General features: G+C 43.3%; 1 protein-coding gene across 2 annotated transcripts in view; it reads left to right on the forward strand.

The window, feature by feature from the left end:
- LOC138246451 (putative methyltransferase DDB_G0268948) overlaps positions 1 to 25,458 on the forward strand; it is a 232,465-nt gene that overhangs the window by 121,572 nt on the left and 85,435 nt on the right. For both annotated transcript variants that reach the window (XM_069201066.1, XM_069201067.1), the window contains exons 5-6: positions 13,371 to 13,584; positions 20,849 to 20,952. In XM_069201066.1, coding sequence (XP_069057167.1) covers positions 13,371 to 13,584; positions 20,849 to 20,952 — 318 coding nt within the window. The remainder of the gene's footprint in view (positions 1 to 13,370; positions 13,585 to 20,848; positions 20,953 to 25,458) is intronic.

Here is a 25,458-nt window from a genome sequence, read left to right on the forward strand (position 1 = left end):
TTGAGTGTGTGTTCCTCATTATTGCCTGTGTGTGTACAACAAATGCTTAAAACTACCCTGTGATAAGCCTACTGCTCGTCTACACTACCACAAAATAGAGCATTAGAATTATATAATTTTGCCACTATCTTACCTCTAAGGGGAACCCTTGAACTCTGTGCACACTATCTCTCACTTTGAGATAGTATATACAGAGCCAACATCCTACACGTACCTTTGAAATAGTGAAAATCAGCAGAGTATTAAGATATGCCATGAGAGGCTACAACAAAAATAGATATAACAAAGCACTGCAGCAATGTTGTCAGACATTAGGAAAACTACATTGCAAGCTGCTATGGTCCACCAAACCTAAATATCTTGAAACCAAAAGGGTTTATATTCCCTCCCTTCTAGGTCAAAGCAATCAGGCAAAATTCTGGCAGTTCATAATGAAAATAGACAACAAGGCCTGCAAAAGGGGGAATAGCTATCATGGAGAAATTAATCAACTATGTTGAAGCCTTATAAAATAATCAAGTAGAAGTGAGTAAGTTGGTGGAAAACCAAAAAATTAAAGGAAAACAATCAACACCCCTATATGTTGCATCATATTACGCGCCTAGTGAACACCTCAGGGTGCTCTTAAATGATTCAGTAAATACTGGTAACCTAGATGTTACACAAACTATTGCCTTAACCACAGTGAGACCATGTTCTGCGGTGCGGCTATTGGCAAGGCACTAATCATCATCAGAGAGAATGGAGCACCCGGTGCCTGAATCTGTATTTAAGGTAGATATGGAGCTCTGGGAAACTATAGAAAGCCTGCTTTATTGTCACTGCTTTCAATCACGCCAAATACCACACTCTTGGTGAGGTTCCATACTACATCCAATTCATTAAAATCTTCCCAGTCAGACCCATGAAACTACTGACTGATTGCAATGATAGACGTGGAGGCAAAAGCATACACCAAAATGCTATTCTAGGAATTCAAGCCATGGTCTACTGAACAAAATGTAATTCCTTACTATCAAACCAGGTTTGAACCAAAATCATCAACAAAAGACAACACACTGGTATTTGGCTCATTGTACCACGCTGCCTCTCAGCCCCTCCTTCACTTACTTCATAGTCTATTCAGCCACAATTGTCCATGTGGACAGCAATATATTGGCTCACTGAAATATTCCCTTTACTTTTTGAATGCAATTATCTCCTTGTACTCTAACACATGTATAAGCATAAAGATTGGTAGCAGGAACATGGCTGCACCAGAAATTCTGACAAATCATGGCCTGAAACACGGCTGTGGCTCACACCAAGTTATATCTAAAGCCAAAACTATACCTCCATGAATCCCCACCCACAGCCTCCCAGTACTCCAATGTGCGGATGACTAGATTATCCTGTACCATACAATAATTGGAATGCAGCAAGCACTTGATCAGCTGAGCCGGTATAATGCCAGTAATAAGCCTACAGGAAACTTTGCACTTGTATAGCGCACTACTCACCTGTTAGGGTCTCAAGGCGCTGTACACATACCACTGTGGAACCCCTCCTGGCTTTTCCCTGTGAGGCCCCCACTCCTCAGAACTCCCAGGGTGAAGCCAGGCATCCAAGCACCATGAGGGCCATTGTGGAGATTAAGCAAGCTATTGCCCAGAGTTGGACCCATTAATTAGATTAGGCACTGAGGCAAGAATTATCTGGTCCAAGGGAATTGAGCCAAAGACCTGCTGCGGCGGGAATTGAACCCTGGTCCAAAGCCAGATCTCTGAAGCAGGGTCTGCCACTCTAACCATTGTGCCACATTTATCCACATGCCCAGGGGACCCTTGTCCCCTGTGCTGACCACTGGGGTGGTGGGCATGACTCCTGCCTTTCAAAAGACAGGAACCATGTGGTATGGATAGTTTTGCGTCAAGAAATGATGCTAGGCTGGTTAGAGTCATATTTGTTTTCCTCTAACCAGCCTAACGTAAAGGAAAAAGGTTATGATATTTGGTAAATACAAACATAAACCCAAACAGACCTGGAGACAAGGTAAACTGAAGATTGATAACACCTCAAAATATAACTACCTAGGTGTCTTGTTCACAGTGAACCTTACCGTCAACACACATCTGCAGTACCATATAAAAAATTGTCCACAGTCATATTCGGGCTGTGCAATTTAAACACACATTTACACTGTGCATTGGCCAAAGGAATCAGAAAAGTAGTCAGAGTAAAACTATTACCTATTTTTTCTTATGGGCACTTTTTTTATGTTAATTCAGCACAAACTTAACTCCATGTCTATATGTTGACGCTAGACCAGTCTAACGTCAAAATATTGGAGTTAGAGTCATTTTTGGGATGCGTGAACCCACCTTGCGTGAGTGAGATGCAGAGTGGGAGTTCCCATCCAAATAATGACTCTAAGGCCCTTGCGCATTATTTATCCTCCCGTCCAAAAATGGTGCACGGGAGGGAGAGGGGCCTAAATAATGGCGCTAAATCTGCTTAGTGCCATTATTTAACACCTGAGTCAGGGCATGGCGTTAGGGGACCTGTGGACCCATTTCGATGGTCAAGCACCATGGTAAGAGCCCACAGGTGCCCTCCCCAAGCCCCAGGAACACCCCACCCACACCAGAGGGTCACCACAGGATGGGGGACCACATCCCAGGTAAGTATAGGTAAGTATTTTTATATTTTTTTCAAAGTGCCATTGGGGGGCCCTGAAACTGGCACTGGGTGCAATGACCATGCCCAGGGGACCCTTGTCCCCTGTGCTGACCACTGGGGTGATGGGCATGACTCCTGTCTTTCAAAAGACAGGAGTCATGTGGTATGGATAGTTTTGCGTCAAGAAATGATGCTAGGCTGGTTAGAGTCATATTTGTTTTACTCTAACCAGCCTAACGTAAAGGAAAAAGGTTATGATATTTGGTAAATACAAACATAAACCCAAACAGACCTGGAGACAAGGTAAACTGAAGATTGATAACATCTCAAAATATAACTACCTAGGTGTCTTGTTCACAGTGAACCTTACTGTCAACACACATCTGCAGTACCATATAAAAAATTGTCCACAGTCATATTTGGGTTGTGCAATTTAAACACACATTTACACTGTGCATTGGCCAAAGGAATCAGAAAAGTAGTCAGAGTAAAACTATTACCTATTTTTTCTTATGGGCACTTTTTTTATGTTAATTCAGCACAAACTTAACTCCATGTCCATATGTTGACGCTAGACCAGTCTAACGTCAAAATATTGGAGTTAGAGTCATTTTTGGGATGCGTGAACCCACCTTGCGTCAGTGAGATGCAGAGTGGGAGTTCCCATCCAAATAATGACTCTAAGGCCCTTGCGCATTATTTATCCTCCCGTCCAAAAATGGTGCACGGGAGGGAGAGGGGCCTAAATAATGGCACTAAATCTGCTTAGTGCCATTATTTAACACCTGAGTCAGGGCATGGCGTTAGGGGACCTGTGGACCCATTTCGATGGTCATGCACATGGTAAGAGCCCACAGGTGCCCTCCCCAAGCCCCAGGAACACCCCACCCATACCAGAGGGTCACCACAGGATGGGGGACCCCATCCCAGGTAAGTATAGGTAAGTATTTTTATATTTTTTTCAAAGTACCATTGGGGGGCCCTGAAACTGGCACTGGGTGCAATGACCATGCCCAGGGGACCCTTGTCCCCTGTGCTGACCACTGTGGTGATGGGCATGACTCCTGTCTTTCAAAAGACAGGAGTCATGTGGTATGGATAGTTTTGCGTCAAGAAATGATGCTAGGCTGGTTAGAGTCATATTTGTTTTACTCTAACCAGCCTAACGTAAAGGAAAAAGGTTATGATATTTGGTAAATACAAACATAAACCCAAACAGACCTGGAGACAAGGTAAACTGAAGATTGATAACACCTCAAAATATAACTACCTAGGTGTCTTGTTCACAGTGAACCTTACCGTCAACACACATCTGCAGTACCATATAAAAAATTGTCCACAGTCATATTCGGGCTGTGCAATTTAAACACACATTTACACTGTGCATTGGCCAAAGGAATCAGAAAAGTAGTCAGAGTAAAACTATTACCTATTTTTTCTTATGGGCACTTTTTTTATGTTAATTCAGCACAAACTTAACTCCATGTCCATATGTTGACGCTAGACCAGTCTAACGTCAAAATATTGGAGTTAGAGTCATTTTTGGGATGCGTGAACCCACCTTGCGTGAGTGAGATGCAGAGTGGGAGTTCCCATCCAAATAATGACTCTAAAGCCCTTGCGCATTATTTATCCTCCCGTCCAAAAATGGTGCACGGGAGGGAGAGGGGCCTAAATAATGGTGCTAAATCTGCTTAGTGCCATTATTTAACACCTGAGTCAGGGCATGGCGTTAGGGGACCTGTGGACCCTTTTCGATGGTCAAGCACCATGGTAAGAGCCCACAGGTGCCCTCCCCAAGCCCCAGGGTCACCACTGGATGGGGGACCCCATCCCAGGTAAGTAAAGGTAAGTATTTTTATATTTTTTTCAAAGTACCACTGGGGGGCCCTGAAACTGGCACTGGGTGCAATGACCACCATGCCCAGGGGACCCTTGTCCCCTGTGCTGACCACTGGGGTGGTGGGCATGATCCTGTCTTTCATAAGACAGGAGTTATGTGGTATGGATGGTTTGGCATCAAGAAATGATGCTAGGCTGGTTAGAGTCATATTTGTTTCACTCTAACCAGCCTAACGTGATTTTTTGGTGCAAAGCCATCTTCTCCCATACCGCCACCCCCTCCCGGCTAGCATCGTTTTCTTTGACGCTATCCCACCCTTTGCACCGGCTTGCGGGATTCCATAAATATGGAGCCCGGCTGAGGCCCTGGAATCATGCAAGCCGGCGCTATACTTTTTGATGAAAAACTGCATTTGCACAGTTTTGCGTCAAAAAGTATAAATCTGGGCCTAAGTTTACCCAGGGAAGCTGTCAACTTCATTACACAAGGAATAGTGCAGTGTCTATAGGTGAATCTTCAACTTACCAAATTAAACAAAGCAGTCACTCTTATGCCTGGGGTTTGCACTGACTAGGCAAGGCCTTCAAAATGGAATACAAGACGTCACATATCAAAAATCATTCACTAGTCATCGCTGACTCAGTTTCCTTAAAACAGGTATAATTGGAGATCTTTAATGCCCCAAATAACTACTGGGGAGCATATTGATCCGACGCAACCAATGACCTAACGTTCATCCAAGAGTCCATGACACCTTCAGCATTAAAGTCCATTTTGAAAAAACAGGTGTAGACCATTTCTGTAAAAACACGCATGGAGACCATTCAGGACACACCGAATCCACACTCTCATGGAACCTCTTTTGAAACAATCAAGATGTAGCCTCATCTAAAAGAGGCCCTAAGCAGTACATCAGACATTGTGTATTATGTGCCAGATTAATGACCTTGCTGATATAGGAAACCAGGCTCGATTGGGCAAACCTGGAATGCAGGACGAGTTGCAGGTTTTGTGACTTTAGGTGAGAATCCTTGCTTCATTTATTATGCTGTTGTCCAATATTTTTAACCATGTGTCACACTCTAATGAGATCAGCATTTTTAGCACAGGGTACCTCTACATGTAAAGAAGCTTAGACCTACTGTCTAAGGACTGATAGTCTGAGAAATCTTGCATGGATTCTCGCCAGTTCAAATACATCTTGTGTACCGCCATAAAAAATAAATATATTTAAAAAAAAAGTTTATCCTAGTGCAACAGTGGCCCACACAGATACTTTGTTTTATTAGATTAAAAATATTACTGTTTAATTTGTACTCCTTTATCAGTACGAGTTTTTAAAAGTGTTTGTATATCATTAATGTGTGTAATTTCATATGGTATTACTGTAGATTGTATATTGTGCTACAATAAGTAATTGTTAAAATTTCTCATGCATGAAAAACATTTTTTATTTTGAAAGTACACAAATATATGTGGACATTTCGATATGTATAACCTATATGAAGTTATGTGCATATTTTTGCTAAAATACGCATGAAAATAATCAATTGACATCAATCATATGAGGTATTACAAGGACTGTAAGCAAAATATGAAACGCTGATATTCAACTGAACATATATGTGTGGAACACTGACCAATTTAATCCTAGCAAGTATTGTTCAATCAAGTGCAAGCACCTTAAAAAAAATCCAGGCTCACATATTGAACACCATGCCAGAACTCTTGTCCTCATGTATAGTGCCAATAGTACTTCTGCACTATCTAAGATAGGTTGCAACAGCTTTAAATTTTCTGAACAAGCATGATCAGTGATCAGGGAGATGTAGATCTGCTACATTTTGGCGGATAGGTTAGTCACAGCAGTGACTGATATTCGGTCCTCTGAAATCTAAATCAAGTCAAGTCAAGTCAAAGAAGTCTTTATTCGATATTTCATCATAAAAGACATGCTACACTTCATAATACTTATAAAACTTATAAAATTGTCAGTGCTAATGATTATAACAATAAATACAATATTTCATAAAAGCTACTAAGAACGTATTAAATCTATATAATGCGTCATTTGTTAAATATTTTAACATAATAATAAAAAGGAGTACATTACTTTAAAAAAGGCTCAGTTCTAAGATTCAGGATAATTTACTTATCTAAAACATGTAGCTGTTTTAGTGATTCAAAACGAATTATCCATGCCCACCCCAGGAATTTGGCCACCCCTATTGCTATAGTAGGTGAAGGATCAGTTTTAAGGATCCTACAAGCAGTCTCGGCCGATTGTGTGCCCAGACTTTTGCATAGGGGTACCAACCACTTCTTCCTTGGGGCAGCATATAATGGACAAACAAAAAACAAATGGCTCACATTTCCCCGCATTTCAGTACACAATGGGCATTTATCTGGGCCACCAGTACCCCAGGTGGAGGTTAAACACCTTAATGGTAATGAGCCCACTCTAACTTGGTGATATAATTTACGGTCCATGGGTTTTGTTATAACATCCCAGTACTTTTCAATTGCAGAGGCATCTTTCACGTGTAAAAATGTTGTTGTAAGGGAACTACCTATAAGGGATGAGTGTCTTGTGCCTACCACCCATTCCCAATATAGCTGTTTCAGCACTTTTTTTGAGGGAAAGGTAGCTGAGTCAGGGTTGTGCCAAAGGGCACCTAGACCCATGGCACAAAGAGTGGTTCTAACACCCTTAAACCAGCCAATCTTATCAGATCCTAGGGTGTCCCTTACCTCGAGACATGCTTTCGAATATAATAACAGCTCTGGGGTAGACCACAACCTCCGCCAGAAGGCCAAGGGCCGAAATCTGGCTTGGTCTTCCACCGGTTGGAGCCCAAGGTCATAAAGGAGCGGAATACGTGGGGATGACCTCGGAAGACCAACCGCTCCTCTTATAAATCTGTTTTGGGCCAGCATCAGTCGGTCCAGATTGCTATAACCCCAAAGCTCTGCCCCATACAAGACTGAGGGAAGAATTTTTGACCCATAGATTTCCATAAGTGGGGACATCGGGCGGGTAAATGATCTTTTATATTCCTTAAGAAGGGCTCCGCCTAGTTGAGCATGTTTAAGTGCTTGGATATCAATCTGGGGTTTCCAACTAAAATTGTCACTAAAATGCACACCCAGATATGTAAATTCATTAGTTTGCTCAAGAATAGCACCAAACATTTTGACCCTTGCCACAGTTTGTGTTCGACCTCCTAGTACCATAAATTTTGTTTTAGAAACATTTACTTCTAGCTTGTTCACGTCACAAAATAACTCAAATCTGAGTAGGGCCTGTTGGAGCCCTTGCCTAGTCTTTGATAATAACAAGGTATCATCCGCGAACATGAGCAATGGTACTTTCATTCCCGCTATCTGGGGAGCATCCGTGGGATGTGTTGCAAAATATTTGGTAACCCCGTTGATAAACAGGGAAAACAAAGTGGGAGCCAGGACACATCCTTGTCTAACACCTTTCAAAACATGGAACCTGTCCGTAACCTCGCCAGGCTTACCCCAGCGGACTTGGCCATAGGTGTGTGCATGAAGATTCACTAGGAGTCGCACTAGAGCCCTGGGCATTCCCTGTTCCAGTATGCAATCCCATAATTTAGGCCTAGGAACCAAGTCGAATGCAGATCTTAGATCCACAAAAGCTGCATATAACTTGCCCTTACCCAAAAAAACTGTTTTCCAATATAAGAGGGCAAAACGAAAGGCTTGATCAAGGGTGCTTACATAGGATCTGAAGCCCGCCTGCAACGGAGTCAAAATATCTGAGTCTGTTATCCATTCCTGTATCCTCCCTAGGACGAGGCGCGCTATAATATTTTGGATCGCATCAATAAGGCTGATAGGCCGGTAGTTTGAGGGTACTGAGCGATCGCCTTTCTTGTATATAGGAAGGATTTCTGCCCCATACCTTGAATCAGGAATTTTAGCGCCTGCAGCAACTGCATTCGCCAGGTGGAGTATATAAGGTACCCATAGGTCCTGGTCTTCCAAAAAAATGTCCGCTGGAATACCATCTGGGCCAGGGGCCCTCCCTTTGGGAATATTTTGCAGGCAATTGATAACTTCAGTAGCTGAGAATGTTAACAGCTCGGCGGGCTCAAGACGGTAGGGTATAGTCACTTCTACTGTATAATACTTAAACTGATCCTCAAAGAATTTTACCCACTGATGATTAGAGACAGATGCTGGGCTATAGTGGGCGTCCTGCGAGATACCCCATCTCATGAGATACCAAAACTGTTGCATGTTGCGTTTACCACAGGCTTCTGACAGCATAAGCCAGCGTTCCTCGTCCCACTTTTGTTTTGCTTTGCGTTTTGCCTCATTATAGAGTTTTCTACAAGATCTAATCTGGCTATGATTTTTGTTTTTAATAGCCTCAAAGAGAACTCTTTTTGTCAAACTACACTCTTTATCAAACCAAGTAGGGGATGAGTATTTCTTGGGCCTAGGTTGTTTAGGGATATGTTTGATGAACAACTTTTTAAGTTCCTGAAACAAGTCAGAGTGGGTGCGTATAAGTTTGCTGTTAATCTCGTCCTGTGAGCCACAATTGTTTAAAAGATCCACAGAGCTGGACACTAAGGTTCTTATCGCCCTACGGGCCCCAGCGCCAACGGCTATTTTGGGCCAACGTACCCTGCGCATGTCATTGCTCACAATGACCTCTCGTGCTGTTATATTAGGACCACTGCCCTCTGACCTCTGAAAGCTGGAATCCCTTAAGGTCAAAACCAGCGGGTCATGATCACTCTCTGGGCGTTCCGTAACTAGCATATCAACAACTGCAAACCACTGCCTCACATCGACCAAAATATAGTCGATATGACTACTGTGTCTGCCGTTGTTGAACGTATGCCTGCCCTTCCTATCTGACTTGACCCTTCCATTAACAGCTCTTAGACCCATATCCAGGCATAGCCCCTTGATATAGGTGGCTGAGCTCGACCACTTAGCAATCGAGGGTATCTCAAGTTGGGGAATACCCCAGGATAGATCCTCCTCCTCGGTGAGCGGGCCGTCCTCTATACCCAAAGGCTCAAAACAAGTGTTAAAATCCCCCATCACAATCTTGTGGCCATCGGTCTTTGAACCTGATAAAATGTCATCCAACAGGAGGAGGGTCGGAGAAACCCTTCCTCCCTGGAGGCCCCTGACATAAATATTAACCAACAGGATATTTGTACCTTGGTTGGACTTTATCTTTAAGGCAATTATGTCTGGACTATCAATTGACACTTCTTCAACTCTTACACCCGCACTTTGGCGGACCCAAATTGTAAGACCTCCAACCGGACGCCCTTTCTGGCCTCTAATTGCTGGCTTGCTAAAGTTCAGATACCCCACCCGAAATATCGGTGTGATAGCCCATGTTTCCTGGAATGCAATTATATCGCCCTGATCTATGAAGTCCCTCCAATCAGGAATACACTGGCTGGACTCCAGACCGGCTATATTCCAGGATATATACCATGATAGCATATCAACAGGCTCAGCTAAAGCAGAGGGTGAGTCCGTACTAAAATTGGGTAATGCTGACAAAGTACCAACAGGGATGATGTCAGGATTATTACTTTGATCTGTGGCAATAGCCTTCCAACTTATATCTTCAATGTGGGGGGATTTCGATAAAGTTAATTTAACTATTTCTTCTCTACCAATGAGTCAATCATTCTCATCTAGGCAGGATAACGGCCCATATCTCCCGGCAGTAATCAAGGGTTCAATACTTTCTGGTGCGAACCAACCCCTGGGAGGGTTAATAACATTTTTGTTAGACTGGGAGGGCACCTTCACCTCGGGATACACCGTAGGATAAAAATCTGGGAGTTCCCACGTAACTATTGGTCCATCAGCAAGGTGCGGGCACCAGCCTCTCAAAAATGGGACCACATTTGTACTTCTAAAATTAACTATAACCAAATCACCTGGAATATCTTTAATCATGTGGCCAAGCCAACCCACCCTTCTCACATTTAAGATTTTACCATCAATGGTAGGGGGGAGGGGTCTATTTTTAGTAAGCCAGAAGGCTACTTTATTTTTTAAGTCATTGTAACCTTCATTTTTACCTGAACTAAGTTCTGGGACTCCTGACAATATGCATACAAATGGAGCGTCCTCCGGAGGGAGATCAATCCTAACATTATAATTATTGTTGTACTCTCTTGCTTCCTTATGGACTCGAGTTGGTTGAGGCCTACCCTCTAGTGACCCTCGAATCACTTCGGGTTCCCTAGGTATAGTGGGCTCCGCCTCCAAACTTGTTTCGTTACATGGGGCTTTATGTCTTAAACTGCTATCCGCTAGTATTGCCTGCTCAACACAATTTCCAGATGGTAAATCTAGAGGTACCGTTAATACATCTGCTGGTGTCGATGTTGCTTGTACCCTCAGACTATGAACCTCTTGGGTAAGTACTTCAATTTTCGACAATAATGTGCTAAAAATTTCAGCCATTTTTGTCGCTAACTTATCCTCTACTGTTGCCAGTATATTTTCTATATACTGCCTGTTATGACAGCAACCCACTGGCTTATCAGATCCCCCGTCTAATCCCTTTGTTTTAATAGTATGGGTTTTTGCTTCGAGGGACTTCCGAGAATTGCTGACCTTCCCCACTCCTCTTTTGCCCAATGATTTTCTACAAGCCCTAACTGCTCTTGCTGGTTGGGGGGGAGTCTCTGCCATAACCACGGGGCTAGATGGGCTCTCGGCAATTATACCCATTGAGTCTAAGGGATTAGAATATATCTGTGCCTCAGTTAGTATCATGTCCATATCCTTATCAGTGTTGGCGCCCAGATCCTCAAAGGTAGACACTATATATGGGGAGGAACTAGAGTGTGTCTGAACGGGGGAACCTCCTTTCCCTAGGGAGACTCTGCGATCGCTATTAATCTTTTTAACCACCTTAACCAGGTAGTTATCAAGCGTAGTAGCCCCTAGATTTTTGGCGGAGTTATTACAGTTAGCCATCATAGGTTGGTAGCAGTAAGTACCACCAGCTATAGTTCAGCAATACAAAACACAAAACCGCATAAAACTGCGTAATCAAGATGTAATACAACTAACAGTTATGCAGAGTCCCGTGCCCAGTCCAGTCCAGTCTCTACAGGCCTCTGAGGGTCACAGAGGGGCGCCCCTTACCCCGTTGCAATTAAGGGGCCCGGGGGGCGTAACAGCACTTTCGCGCCACTTGGCGCACAGGAAACCCAGAGAATTCTGGGTGTTGTAGTCCTCCCAGCGTGTCTTCGCAGGCAGCCTACAACAGCAGTGGCGGTGGTGGTGGTGGTGGCGGTCCGAACCGGCAGCCCTGTGACCTGGGGGGGTGCACGGCTGGTTGTTTCCGATGCCCGAGGTCTGCCTCTTGTGTGGGTCCTGTCTCAGGTGCTCAGGGTCAGTCTCTGGTACCCGATCTCTCTCTCTCTGGTCCCGGGGTCAGTCGCTGTGGTCTCTGTGGTCTCTCTCTGGTACCCGAGGTCAGGTTGTAGTGCCTGGAGTTCCTGGAGTTCAGTCTCTGATCTCTGGTGGCCGGGGTCGGTCTCTCTGGGCCTCTCTCAGGTGCCCTGGTGCCCTGGTGCCCTGTGCCCGAGGTCGGTCGGTCTCTGGCCCCCCTGGGTCAGACTGTGGTGAGGGGTCAGTCGCCAGGACCTCTCTCAGGTGCCACAGTCAGTCTCCGGTGCTCGGGGCGCTGGCTCCTATGGTCCCTTTAGATGAAAGAGTATGCGATGGGGTCTGATATGGCACCCTTGGGGTCCGTGGAGATCTCGATGGAGGGCGCAGGTCACCGGCAGGTCACCGGCTGCCCCCTGCACACAGCGGGCCTGCCGGTCAGCTGGTCAGCGGTCTCTCCGGGGGCGCTCTCGGCTCTTGGCTCTCCTCCAAGGGTCTCAGTCCGCCCGGGTGTCAGAGGGGCCTACCGGGGGGTCGGGTCACCTCTCGAGAGTCCCCCCAAGCTCTCTGCGTCGTCCTCAGCCTGACACCGGATCCTGAGGGACCTCTATAATCGCAGTTGGATTGGGAAGGGGCTGTGGGTCCAAATGCAATCAGTCCCAAACCGACCCCTTCCTGCAACACAGGGTGAGCGTGTGGATTGTTCCTCTTTGCCTCACACCAGCTTCGTTTCCCACTTCCAACAGAAGTTCTTAAAAATCTAATAGCCTTCGGGTCCTCTGGATTCCAACCAACTTCAATAGGTGAAGACGAGAGGGAATAATAGATAAGCTAGTTTTATATGAATTGACGGACTACTAGAAGGTAGAGGGAGGTTCATGCTGACTGTACTTTCCTTAAAATCACACAATTGGTTGCAAAACTACCCGCCCCTGTAATTATGACCAACCCACTCCGGAACAAACCGCCCCACTGTTACTGTAACTCCGGTTACTGGAAATCTAAATCCCAAAGGACATAATGAGACTTAAGGGCAAATATATGAGACCCTAGCCTCATCTTGTGCCACATAAGCATCATTACTTTTTTACGCTAATGTGGCCCAACGAGGCCAAAATCCCCACACTATATTTGCAGAGTTGCATGCATTGCACCACTTTGTAACTCTTTGCGCTACATTATGCCTGCGCCAGGACTAATGTATGCAAGGGGGGCGTTCCCCCGTTAGGGGGCTGAAAAAATGGTGCAAGGAAATCTAGGAGATTTGCTTGTGTCCTTTTTACGGCACTTTTAAGGCCTGCTCAGATTTTTTATTTTATTTGTTATTGATAGCAGTGATAGCGAGGTCAGGCTTTGCAGATCTTCCAGGTTTGTGTCTTTGAAAGTCCAAGGATAATGTGACTGTTAAGATTATGGTCTTATATATTCATATTTCTGGTATTATTTTTAGAGTTGCCCCTGCAGAGAAGATTCCATTTGAAGATGGCTCTGTGGACCTGATAACTGCTTCTGTTGCAGCTCACTGGTTTGAAGTTGACGAGTTTTTAAGGGAAGTAAATCGTGTCCTTAAACCCAATGGATGCCTTGCATTGTATTGCCTGTGTCTCCACTATGATCTTCATTACAAAGATTGCTCTAAATCTTTGACTGATACATTTATGGAGGTAAGGGCAGGTGTGGACATCACTTTGTAATTATTTGGGATATGTTTTGCACGGACTGCAACCCAATAGGAACCATTAAAATGTTAAGCTTTGCACACAGCAAAGATGTGTTTTGTTGATGGTATCTATGTATTAGAGATAAAAGTAATCCATGCTCAATCTTCTCTAAGACTTCATGAACAGTGTATGTGAGACATGAGAAAGTCCACTTTAACATATTATGCAGAAATCTGTACATATGACAGTTAATCTTAAATGATATTTTCTTTGAGGCAGGCAGACAATGATAGAAAACCAGATGTCCTTGCTGTGTCTTTCAGGCCACACATTACATGCAATTCATGGCTGTAAGCAACTTGGAGTGCAATTATAAAATGTACAGTCATAGGTTTGGCAGGCATAGCTGCATTGATAGAAGTATCATAGTGTGTGTGGCCCCGAGATGGCATCTTTTGTTACAACTGTCATTCTGCCTCCTTGGTCTGGAAACAATATGGTATGTTTTTAGGGGACAGAGTTGAAAAGTGTGACACCACAAGCACAAGTATATTTTATATAATACGGGGCTAAAGATGCTTCCTGGAATGTTTATTGTGGATGAGGTAGAGAATGGGTTTCTGGGGAGTGGTGGCTATCCGAGGTTTGCCCTGGAAACAAAAAAGTATAAAAGAACATGTCATTGGTGTTAAACTTGAGTGAAATTGCTTGAAATAGCTTCCATTGGCTTTTGTGTGGTGTGGCCATGGGGCTAGAAAGAGACTTCAAATGCGAATGTTAGATTTGGCATAACAGTATACAAATGCAAAAGTTGTTTTACCAAGCAAGAAGGAGGCTAATTTAGAGTGATGCTATATGCTCTTTCTCCCATGTTTGTGAATTCTTATATGATCAAAAACTAGATGGAGGAAACTGACATATTACTAGTATGTCTGTTTTGGCCAAAGAGACAGTGGTTTTCATTGTTGAGAAAGATGATGGTACTGAAAGTGTGGACCCTTCCAGGACTACAATGTCCAAGTCTGACCCTTCCATGTCTAATACTATCTGTAGAAATGTCCTCTTTTTACATTGACAAATACCAATTTTTGAACTGATGCTTCTGTTTATATAACTCTGCCTACTGTGGCACTGCTGCCCAGTCCTTTGTATATATTCTTTGACCCCTGAAACAGGTGAAAATAGGTTAACTCCTAACTGGGTTTTTTAACTTCAAAGTAAGGTCACAGTAAATAGTGTTGCAAATATGTAGGTGACATGAGAAAGTTGAATGTGACATGTGGACTACAACACATGGTGTGCCATCTATTAGGCTGACAAAGGGAAAATGGCTATAGGCTTACAGTTATAGCCTGACTCCTCGAGCTTTTTAAACTGCTGGTGAAACTATCAATATATCCTTTTTTGACAAGTGGTACCTTACTTTTACATATGCAGTAAGTCATCACTAAGTAGGCCTTGTACTGTATGAGGTAGGATGCCTGGTATATAATAGTGGTGCATGCAAGAGTTTTATGTTGGTATGAACCTATAAACACTAATCGCCAAAAGCTATTTTCACTATAAAGAGCTGTAGCTATCATGTGAGAGAAACTGGAGTACAGAATCATATCATAAACCTGCTATCTCTAGTTAGTCATAAGCTACAAGTTTCATTCAAAGGTTATTTTTAATATTTACTAAAATCTGATTTTTAATACATATGTAGGAAGCCTACCAGATTGAACCTCCAGGGGGCCAATTAGCTTTAAGCTTCTGGCCGATGGCCCTGCCAGCCTCTCCTTATAATGAGGCATGAAAAATGCTCCCAGAGCAGCAACAATGATTGAAGGTGAGGTAAGTGACTGATTTGAGCTCAGGAAGGAAGGCTGGGTAGGGTCTAGTAATTTCATTATATTGAAAGGGACCAGAGTGGGGTCTGTTTATTTGTAGTGTAGAGTTAGACCTGGGCAAAATAAAGCCATTTGATCCATAGTTGCTCAGTAGTCCAGTGCGAGGGGGAGCCGGCACCAAAAACAGATTGGTGTATCTCAAGAGGAGAGGGACTGCTCATTTCCATAAACACACCTGCCTAGCATACAAGCTCTATTCAGGGACAGAAAGATTCTGCCATGTTGGATTTAACTCAAAAGGATTTAATTGTGGAATAGTTTACAGTAGATCAAAGAGGATGTACTGGAAACATTGGAATGATTATCCTTAGGAACCTTTTGTTTGGTAGGGAGGGACGAGGGATCACCCTACCCACAAACTACAAAGCTGACACCTCACTCACAGCTCAGACTACTCTCTGTACCAGTAGAAAAAAATTAATGTGAATTTTCTGTTTAAGATCTATGTGGAAACCTGAATGGATGAACCTCCCACAAGAGGCCTTTTTCCTAATGCTCCCAGCTGGCAGATAGCAACTGGAACTTTATTGGACCCTCCTTGTGACCTTTGCTGGAGTGAGTCCAAGCCCCTAATGCAGTCACTGTGGTCCTGGGTGCCACAGAATTGACCAAGAGGAGCTTCAGTAGAAAATCTCAAAAGATGGGACTTAGGCACTTTTTGATCTTTTAAGACCTCCAGATCATCAGAGGGAGCTTGTGGCAAAGCTGTCAATTGTGATGTATCTTCATTGGTTGCAGATTCCGTCTTTCCCTGCATGAGGATTTAGAGCGCCCTAAAAAGACTAAGCATGAAGTTAGAAGTGTTGACTTGGTAAAGGCACAATAAGTATCCATCTGACGAAAGGGCGTCACCAGCTGCAAAATTTGCAGTTGTTCTGCTCATAGCTTTTTTGCCAAAATTAATGGCTTCAGTGAGATCTCATCCAGCAGCTATCCAGCTTTGAGAGAATGTTAGTGAAGGCAGACTGCAACCTTGATGTTGGAAATGGTCCTTTTGGCAGGTGATCCCGTCTAATTCCTGTCTATTCCTTGTGCACATATATTCAGTGGAGCAGAGAGGAAGCTGTTATAGCAAATCAATGCTGGCGAAGCATGGTATAGCCAGCGAGACATGCCAGAACACTCAGACCAATGCCCAATTTATCCATTCTCCTATGCAGTGTTGTATGCAAATAGCCCGCTGTGTACTAGAAAACGTATTGTTTTAGCCTACTTGCCAGATATTTGTCTAGAACCATCATGTCTGAAATAATAAAAGAGATGTGGCTGTAGTTCTCACAGTACAGATGGTCTCTCCCTGACTTTGGAATTAAAGAGATCATAACCTGGGTAAATTCCAGTAGCAGAAACCCCTGAGAGATAGCAGCACAGAACAGTTGCTTCAGGAGTGGGATGGAGCATTTAACAGTGATCTTAAAAAATCCAATCGGGAGTCCATCATCTCCCAGCATCCTGCCAAAATCAATGCTTTTTATTGCTTCTGCCATTTCTCTGTCCTCAATGCCTCTCTCAAGATACTTTTGGCTATCCAATGTGAGGAATGGTATAGGAAGATTCCTGAAGAATTGAACTTCTTGGGCCATATCATCTAGGGGCAACGTGTAGAGAGTAGAGTAGTAAGCAGCACATTCCTCAAGGTTAACTCCTGGGCACATAAGAAGTCGTCCCGATCCTCCTTCTCATAACTCAGGAATGAACAATTCCACTGACTGTTGCGATAGTTGGAAAGCAAGTAGTTTGCCAGTGTTTAAAAATAACTCACATCAAGCAGCCTATTTAAAATATGTTAACCCTTGTTAAACTGCTGTTTTAATTCAGCAAAAGGAACTTTGAAATTCTTATATGGTGTATGCTATACACCACCAACAACACATAGTAGACACCTACATCTCTGCAATAAAAATCACTCAATAAGCACTGTAGAACACATAGGCATACAACATGGCACCTCTGCAGAGGATGATCAGCAATTACTATTCTTCTTCGTAAACCTGTTAATTTGCATAATGATTTTATATCCCAACAACACAAGAATGTAAATCCACATTGCTGATGCAAGAGTTTAGTTACTCCTGTTAAGTGTGCCTTATTCTAAATACTTTTCGAATGCCTAAAACTCTAGTATTAGATTTTGGTATAGTTAATTGTAGTGCACTTGTAAATTAAGAGTGAACAATGACGTATACTCCCTTCTTGGCCACACAATGCTTAACTGTATGTTAAATTAATATTATATTAGTAATATTGTCTGTCACAAACAGCATACATATATGAAACTGTGTTGTGTTTTACCTGTACCTAGGAAACGTTTTATGCAGAATAAAAAGTTGTATGGATCGTGATAAATACAGAACAACTCTTCCTTGCACACAGTTATTCTTGAATGCAAACATTTTTAACATGTTCAATATATCTACACAGCTATGGTACATTAGGAGCACGCGATTTGTAAACACTTAAACCCATTAGCTGAACACAGGCTGTACAAAATTAGGTAGAAAAGTATTATAGTAGTTACCCTCTATCATGTATGAAACTGCTGTATTTATGTGTTTTGTTTAGTTCCAAATTTTAAAGTTGTCACAGGGAAATTCACCTTACTGTAAAGTTACTTAAATCTTTGTTTCAGTGAATTTCTAAGGTTGTTTTTAAACCAAAAAAGATATTTCATTACACTTTGAACTATAATGCTACTTTAACCTTTGATTTCTTTCAGTGAATCTGTACATGTGTGTGTGTTTGTGTGTATGTTTGTGTGTGTATTTGTTTATATGTACACAACACACTACATCCCAAACCGCTAATTGGACTTATACCAAATTTATCAGAAAGCTAGATCTTGGTCCAGAAAGATCTATTTTTGTTTTCTGGTGTAAATCTGTTGAGTAGCTTTGTAGTTATTAAAGAAATGATATCTAGGAATGCAAATCCTTTGCAGATCCACGGGTATCTGCAGGGGATCTGTGGGTCCCCATGGGTACCTGCAGATCTGGACAAAAAGCAAGGCCCTGATTGGCTGGCTTCAACCTGAATGGAAAGCTGCAGCTCCATTCTGTTTCTTGACAGGGCACCCAAGGAGAATACATAAACACACACATAAGGGTTGAGGATAGAGGTACCCTGAACCCATAGGACACAGTGAGGTGTCTCTGAGAGACTTCTTTTTTCTACTGGCTGATCCACTGATCCATGGATCCACTGCAGTGCACAGTGCAATCCCCAGTGTAAATCTGCGATGGATCTATGGAACTGAAGCCACACAGAACAATAAAATCCCACCCACTCACACACAAATACCCTAGCCGCACATGGCTGCAGGCCGCGCTAAGAGTAGGGTTATGTGCATGTGGGGGGTTGGCTGCAGAGCTTGGCTGCAGGCCAGACCCTGCAGCCAACTGCGGCAGCTCAGGGTCCTGTATTAACATACGGTAATTATATATTATTTTCCTTTAAGAAACAAATTCACTGAAAGAGCAAAGGGTACAGGAACGTTATAGTTGGGTTCTAATTTTACCCACATAAAACCCTAGAAATTCATCAGTTAAAGGTATACTTATAGTTATACTTATCTTAGGAAACTATAACTTGTGCCGTTAAGTCACTTTAGGCCACAAGTTTTAATTTCTTAACATAAATACAACTAAAACTGTTGAATTTCTATGGTTTTGTGTGGGTAAGACGTGAATCTAACTATAAAACCCCTGTAGCCTTTGTTTTTTTCAGTGAATATATAAATGTGTATGTACAATATACATTACAAACAATTATACAAAGAGCGGCCACCTCCACCTATCAGTAATGGGGCTTGGCATCAGCTACAGTCCCATCAAGTATAGAAAACACAAAATCCACAAAGGTAACGAAGCTAGCACTCGAGGAAACACTGGGACAGATTTAAAAGCCCCTTGCGCCATAATATTGCCACATTAGCGTTGTTTTTTTTTACGTAAAATGCCGCACCAAATTTACAAAGTGGCGCAATGCATGCATTACTGCACATCATGTCCACTTATCCAGATGCTCCAGGGTTTAACGACCTTTGTTGTTTATTTTCTGATTGTTTTGGAAACTGATGCTGCATTACAAGTGGCGAGAATAATTAGATAAGAAACATTGTTCACTCTGAATTGGAAAGGTTGTTGTGTATCTAATCTTCAGCAGACCATCCTCTAATGAGCCACTGGAGAAGTGTTTTGGCGATGGAGTTAGTGCAGCCTGTCCTGTTGAAATAGCTTTCATCCACCCTGCAGATTTAGGGGACTCACCAACTTAGGCACCTTCTGCCACAGTAAAATGTTGTCTGAGTTGTAGTCAGGGCAGTGTTTGTGTAGTAAAATGTTTCTTCTTGAACAAAAACTATTTTTGAGGCAATTTCATCTTTGTATGTGTGCTGCAGAATACAACATATAATTAACTCATATGTCCCTATACATATTTAACTTATATTTCCCTAAACAAACACTAATACTATACTCATATTTCCCTAAACTAATCCACCACTGATCTGGAGTAGCGTGGTACTCACCAAAGGCATTTTGATGACTCGTTAGGGGCAGTAAGCACTATATAAATACAATTGCAATAACATTAACACACATGCAAAAAGGAAATAACAAGGAGAAACAAAGATGCTCTTTTTTATTATGCCAGCCTCAGGCAGGTTCAGCATTTTTATATACAAATCCATGTCTTTGTAGTATGGGTGTGCATCAACATCTGAGTGGATGCACAGGAATGCTCATGAACTACCCAGGGATCACCTACCTGATGCAAAGTAACATAAGGTAGTGCAATACACTTCTTTCCTTGTTTTATTTTTTACGAAGTTATGCACATAACCATAGTGTTGCTTTGTAAATACCGCACATGATTTTATTGTTGGTTCTATGCCAAAAAGGCGACCCAATGCAAATTCTTTGTAAATCGGTTCCTTAGTGCTTTTTATCCAGAACATCTTAGGAGCACTAGAGAATATAACATTTATTCGAGTATTTGAGAATTACCCATTGTTAAATAAACTCATTATTCATTTATTGAGTGGAGACTGAGAGTAAAAGATAATTTTTAGGCTGGAACTTGGAGACGTTTCAAGCAAGAAACATTTTGTTAAGGTTTTTCATTTTTCATGCCCTTAGAATAGTTAGCTAAGAGTGAGATCACTGCTCCTAGGGTACATATAGTACTGTACCACTTGAGAAGTAGTAGACCCTGGGGATATAATGGCAAGGATGTTATCACTGGGACCCTACATTATCCTGTAACATGGATTGGGTAAAATTAAACATCTGTAAATATGCTCCAAGATATCTGTGCATGCTATTTTAGACACAGAATAGGCAGGTCCATGCATTCACTCACTGCTTGTATCTTTGCAGGCATATGACTTTCTCTTACGCGAACACAGCGATGAAAAGGTCGAACTAATGAAATCTGAATACAAAGAAATATTTGATGCAGTGCCTTTTGCTGAGAAAACAAGGTAAGTCAAAAATAAGCGTGCTGTTACTGTGTGCGGAAGGTTGCAATGTTTTCAAGCAAGGCTCTAAATTAATATTGACCGAATTAAATAGGAAATCCTTCAACCTGAAATATAGCAGTGGTAATTATCTACGAGAAAGAGGTGTATTCATGGTCATTGTTTGCAGTGATCAAGATGACTGAAGAGTTTTAGTGTGGAAGAAAACAATATACTATGGGACTCATTTACAAGAAATTGATGCATCATCATCGATGCATCAGATTTCTTGCACCTGCCGCACATCCCCTAACAATACCATGGATACGCTGTATTAATAATGCAGAGCTCCATGGCGCACATTTTCACAGATATATCATTAATTCTGACGCATCTGCTGGCGCTAAAGTGATGCATTGCTGAAGCTGCATTGTTAAACTGATGCAACTCCAGCAATGCAAGGGGAGTCCCATTGGAAAAAGCCATGTCTCAAGTTTGCGCCTTGTCTGAGCAGGTGGTAGCATTTTGACCCAGTGAAGTCTTAGAGTGATGCAGTGAAAAGTTGTAAATTGCACAGCGTTATTTCTAAGTGGCTTTTTCTGTGAAAATGCCTACCCTGCATACATTATACCTGCACAGTTTTAATGTGACACAGGACTTTACAAACTGATGTTTTGGGCCCAATGTCTCAGTTTCTATATATGGAGCAGTGTAGCACCCTGCTAGTGCGCCACTGTGTCAAATAAAAATGATCCAGCAGTGGCGCAAGGGGCTTGTAAATGAAGCCCAATGTGTTTTCCCTTCTATTTTGTACAAAGTATTGTTTTAATTTCATTTATATGATAAAGCAAATGTATAGGCAAATAAAATCAGTGAACAGAATCGTGAGTTTAATATATGTATGTGAGCCCACACAAGCATATACATGTATATGAAATGGGCAAGATATGTATGTTATGCAAAGGGATATATAAGGTATATGCATTCATTGTAACAAAACAGGGGTAATGAATTCTCTGAGGTATATCAACCCATCAGAGGTAAAGGTTGTGTTAGTAGAATTGTGGGTCTGAAGTGTTTGTAGAAATTACATGGATGGGTCCAAATAAGGAGTTTTAGAAAGCAGCAGTATTATTAACACTTTATTGGTTTCTTGTTAGTGTGATACAAGTCCTCTCTACTAAGACAGTATACACAGTTAAATTTGAACTTACCTAACTAATTTTTCAAATCTCAATCAATCAATCAGTCATGGATTTGTAAAGGTGCGGCTACTCTCCCATGAAGGTCTCAAGGCGCTGGGGGAGGTAGAGGGTGCTGAGAATCAGTCGAGGAGCTAGATCTTGAGGTCCTTCCTGAACTGCGACAGGGTGGGGGACTACCTGTGGAAGGGGGGGTGTTCCAGGTCTTGGCGGCGATGTGGGAGAAGGATCTTCATCCGGATGCAGGTGATGTTGGCGAGGGCCTGGTCGGCAGAGGGGAGTTGTCTGGCAGGTTTGTAGAAGGAGAGTCTGTGGTTGAGGTAGGCTGGTCCGGCATCGTGTAGGGCCTTGTAGGCATGGGTCAGGAGCTTGAAGGTGATTCTCTTGTCGGTAAACAGCCAGTGTAGGTCTCTCAGAAGGGCGGAGGTGTAGCTGTGTAATGGGAGTTCTGGATGAGACGGGCAGAGGCCTTCTGGATGCGTTGTAGTCTTTTCTGGGTCTTGGTGGTGGTTCCGGTGTAGAGTGCATTTTCGTAGTCAAGGCGGCTGCTGACGAGAGCCTGGGTGACTGTCCTTCTGACTTCGGTAGGGATCCACTTGTAGATTTTTCGAAGCATGCACAGGGTGTGGAAGCAGCCCGATGAGACGGCGCTCACCTGTTGGTCCATTTAGAGCGATGAGTCTAAGATGATACCAAGGTTGCGTGCTTGGTCGGTGGGGGTGGGGGCGTTTTCGAGGGCAGGGAGCCACCAGGAAGAAGGTGTGGAGCCGAGGATGTGGACTTCTATTTTGTCCGAGTTCAGTTTGAGACAACTGGCTTTCATCCAGGCGGCGAATGCTTTCATTCCTTCGTGGAAATTGTTCTTGGCAGTGGTCGGATTGTTGGTGAGGGTGTCGTCGGCATAGGAGATGATGTTGAGTGTGTGGCTTCTGACAATGGTGTCCAGTGGAGTCATGTAGAGGTTGAAGAGGATGGGACTCAGCGAGGATCCTTGGGGGATGCTGCAGCTGATCTTGGATGCTTCCAAGAGAAAGGGGGGGAATCGGACCTTTTGTGTTCTCCCTGCGAGGAACTAGGAGAACCATTGCAGTGCTGAGTCTCAGATGCCGGTGTCGTTGAGACGGGTGCTTAGCATGTCATGGTAGACTGTTTCGAAGGTGGCAGAAAGATCCAGGAGGATGAGTGTGACTGTCTCGCCTCGGTCGAGGAGGGTGCAGATGTCATCTATGGCGGCGAGGAGGCGGTCTCAGTGCTATGGTTGCTTCTGAATCCTGACTGCGAGGGGTCCAGGATGTTGTTGGCTTCCAAGCAAGTGGTGAGTTGTTTGTTGACTGCCTTCTCAATGACTTTGCCCGGAAAGGTGAGCAGGGAGAAGGGTTGAATGTTCTTGAGGTCTGTTGAGTTAGCGGTGGGTTTCTTCAGTAAAGGGTTGATCTCGGTGTGTTTCCAACTCTCTGGGAAGGTGGCAGTTTCGAAGGAGTGGTTGATGGTATGCTGGAGTTTGGGTGCAATGATGTTGCTGGCGTTTTTGAAGATGTGGCGAGGGCAAAGGTCAGAGGGTGCTCCAGAGTGGATGGTTGCCATGATGCTGCGGGTCTCATTGTCGGTGATGTTGTTCCAGCAGAGGAGGGCGGGGGCATGATGATGCTTCGGTCAACAGGCTGGTGGTGAGAGTAGTGGGGGGACCCTGGGTGTTGAAGCTGTCGTAAATGTCTGCGATCTTGCGGTGGAAGCAGTTGTTTAGGTTTTTGCAGAGTTCTTGCGACGGGGGATGTCGGTGGAGTTGGAGTTGGGGTTGGTGAACTCTTTGATGACGGTGAAAAGTTCCTTGCTATTCTCTGCCTTTTTATTGATGCGTTGTTGCAGGGCGAGTTTTTTGGTGGTCCTAATGAGCTGGTGGTGATGTTTGATGGCATTTTTGAAGGTTTTGTGATTTGCAGGGGTCTTGTCGGTGCACCATTTCCTCTCTAGACATCTGCAGGCCTGCTTCGATTCTTTGTGTGTGAGGGTGAACCAGTTTGCTTTTTTGACTGTGCCTCCATAGTGGGGTGTCTTGAGGGGGGGGAGAGTGTTGGCACAGTTGGTGATCCATTTGTTGGGGTTGTGTGCTGCAGTGTTGACGCCGTCGTCTGGTTGTAGGGGTGTTGCGTTGAGGCTGGCAGTGAGCTGGGCTTCAGTGGCCTTGTTACAATTTCTGCAGAGAAGTTGGGGAGTGTGGTGGTGACTGATGGGTTTGTTGAAGGTGAAGTGAATGCAGCAGTGGTCAGTACATTGGAGTTTGGTGGTGTGGCTGATGGAGACGTGGTTGCTGGCAGAGAAGATGGGGTCCAGTGTGGGACCGGCCGAGTGAGTGGGTGCGGTGACGAGTTGCTTGAGTCCGAGGTTGGTGGTGGAGCTGTTTTCATTGTCATCATGAATGGGTCTAAAATTCTGTCAAGTTGAAGGAAGTCTGATGTAGGTGTAGGGTGGACAAAGCCATGAGATGACGTTAAACATGCAAATAATGGGCCTTATTTACAAGGCCTTTGCACCACCATTGCAACATTTTTTTTGATGCAGCAGTGGTGCTAGGTAGTGTTTTTCACTGCTCCAGATGTACAAACTGACGCATTGGCCCCAAAGCATCGATTTGTAAAGCCTTATGTAACATTATGCCTGTGCCAGATATAATGTATGTAAGGTAGGTGTTCCTGGCCAAAAAGCCACGCAGAACTGACACAGTAAAAATTTACAACATTTCACTGCTTCATTCTGTGACTTCACTGCATCAAAACTTTAATGCCTGCTCAGAGCAGGAGCTAAATGACTCGGGATTTTATCTATGGGCACCTTCCTTGCATTGCTGGAGTAGTGTTTTTTTTACGCTAGTCCAGCAATGAGTCAGTTTAGTGCCAGAGATGCATCAGAATTTCTTACGCAATTGTAAAAATGTGTGCACTAGAGGACTGTGTTATAAATACAGTGCATCCATGACGTTGTCAGGGAATCATTGGGCAGTGCAAGACATTTGACACATCAAGGTCTATGTGTCATATTCTTGTAACTGAGGCCCAATTTACCTTATTTACAGAAGTCACAAGATTTATATCTGCTGTGAGAGAGGAAACTTGATTCAAAGAAGGTGTCATCTATGAACTGTTTTAGAGATGCCAGGGAATACATAATGTAGAAGTAATGTCCGACTTCAAGCACTCTGGTCAATAGGATCGGATGGACCTCTCAAGTAAAACTGGAGACAGGTGCGTTGTTAGTCCAGGTGAAATTTCATTTACTCTGACATAATTTTCAATATCTGGCTTTATGATTATTATCATAAGATATCTAGAAA

Source organism: Pleurodeles waltl, chromosome 7 (genome assembly GCF_031143425.1).
Source record: "Pleurodeles waltl isolate 20211129_DDA chromosome 7, aPleWal1.hap1.20221129, whole genome shotgun sequence".
In the NCBI taxonomy this organism is placed as follows: domain Eukaryota; kingdom Metazoa; phylum Chordata; class Amphibia; order Caudata; family Salamandridae; genus Pleurodeles; species Pleurodeles waltl.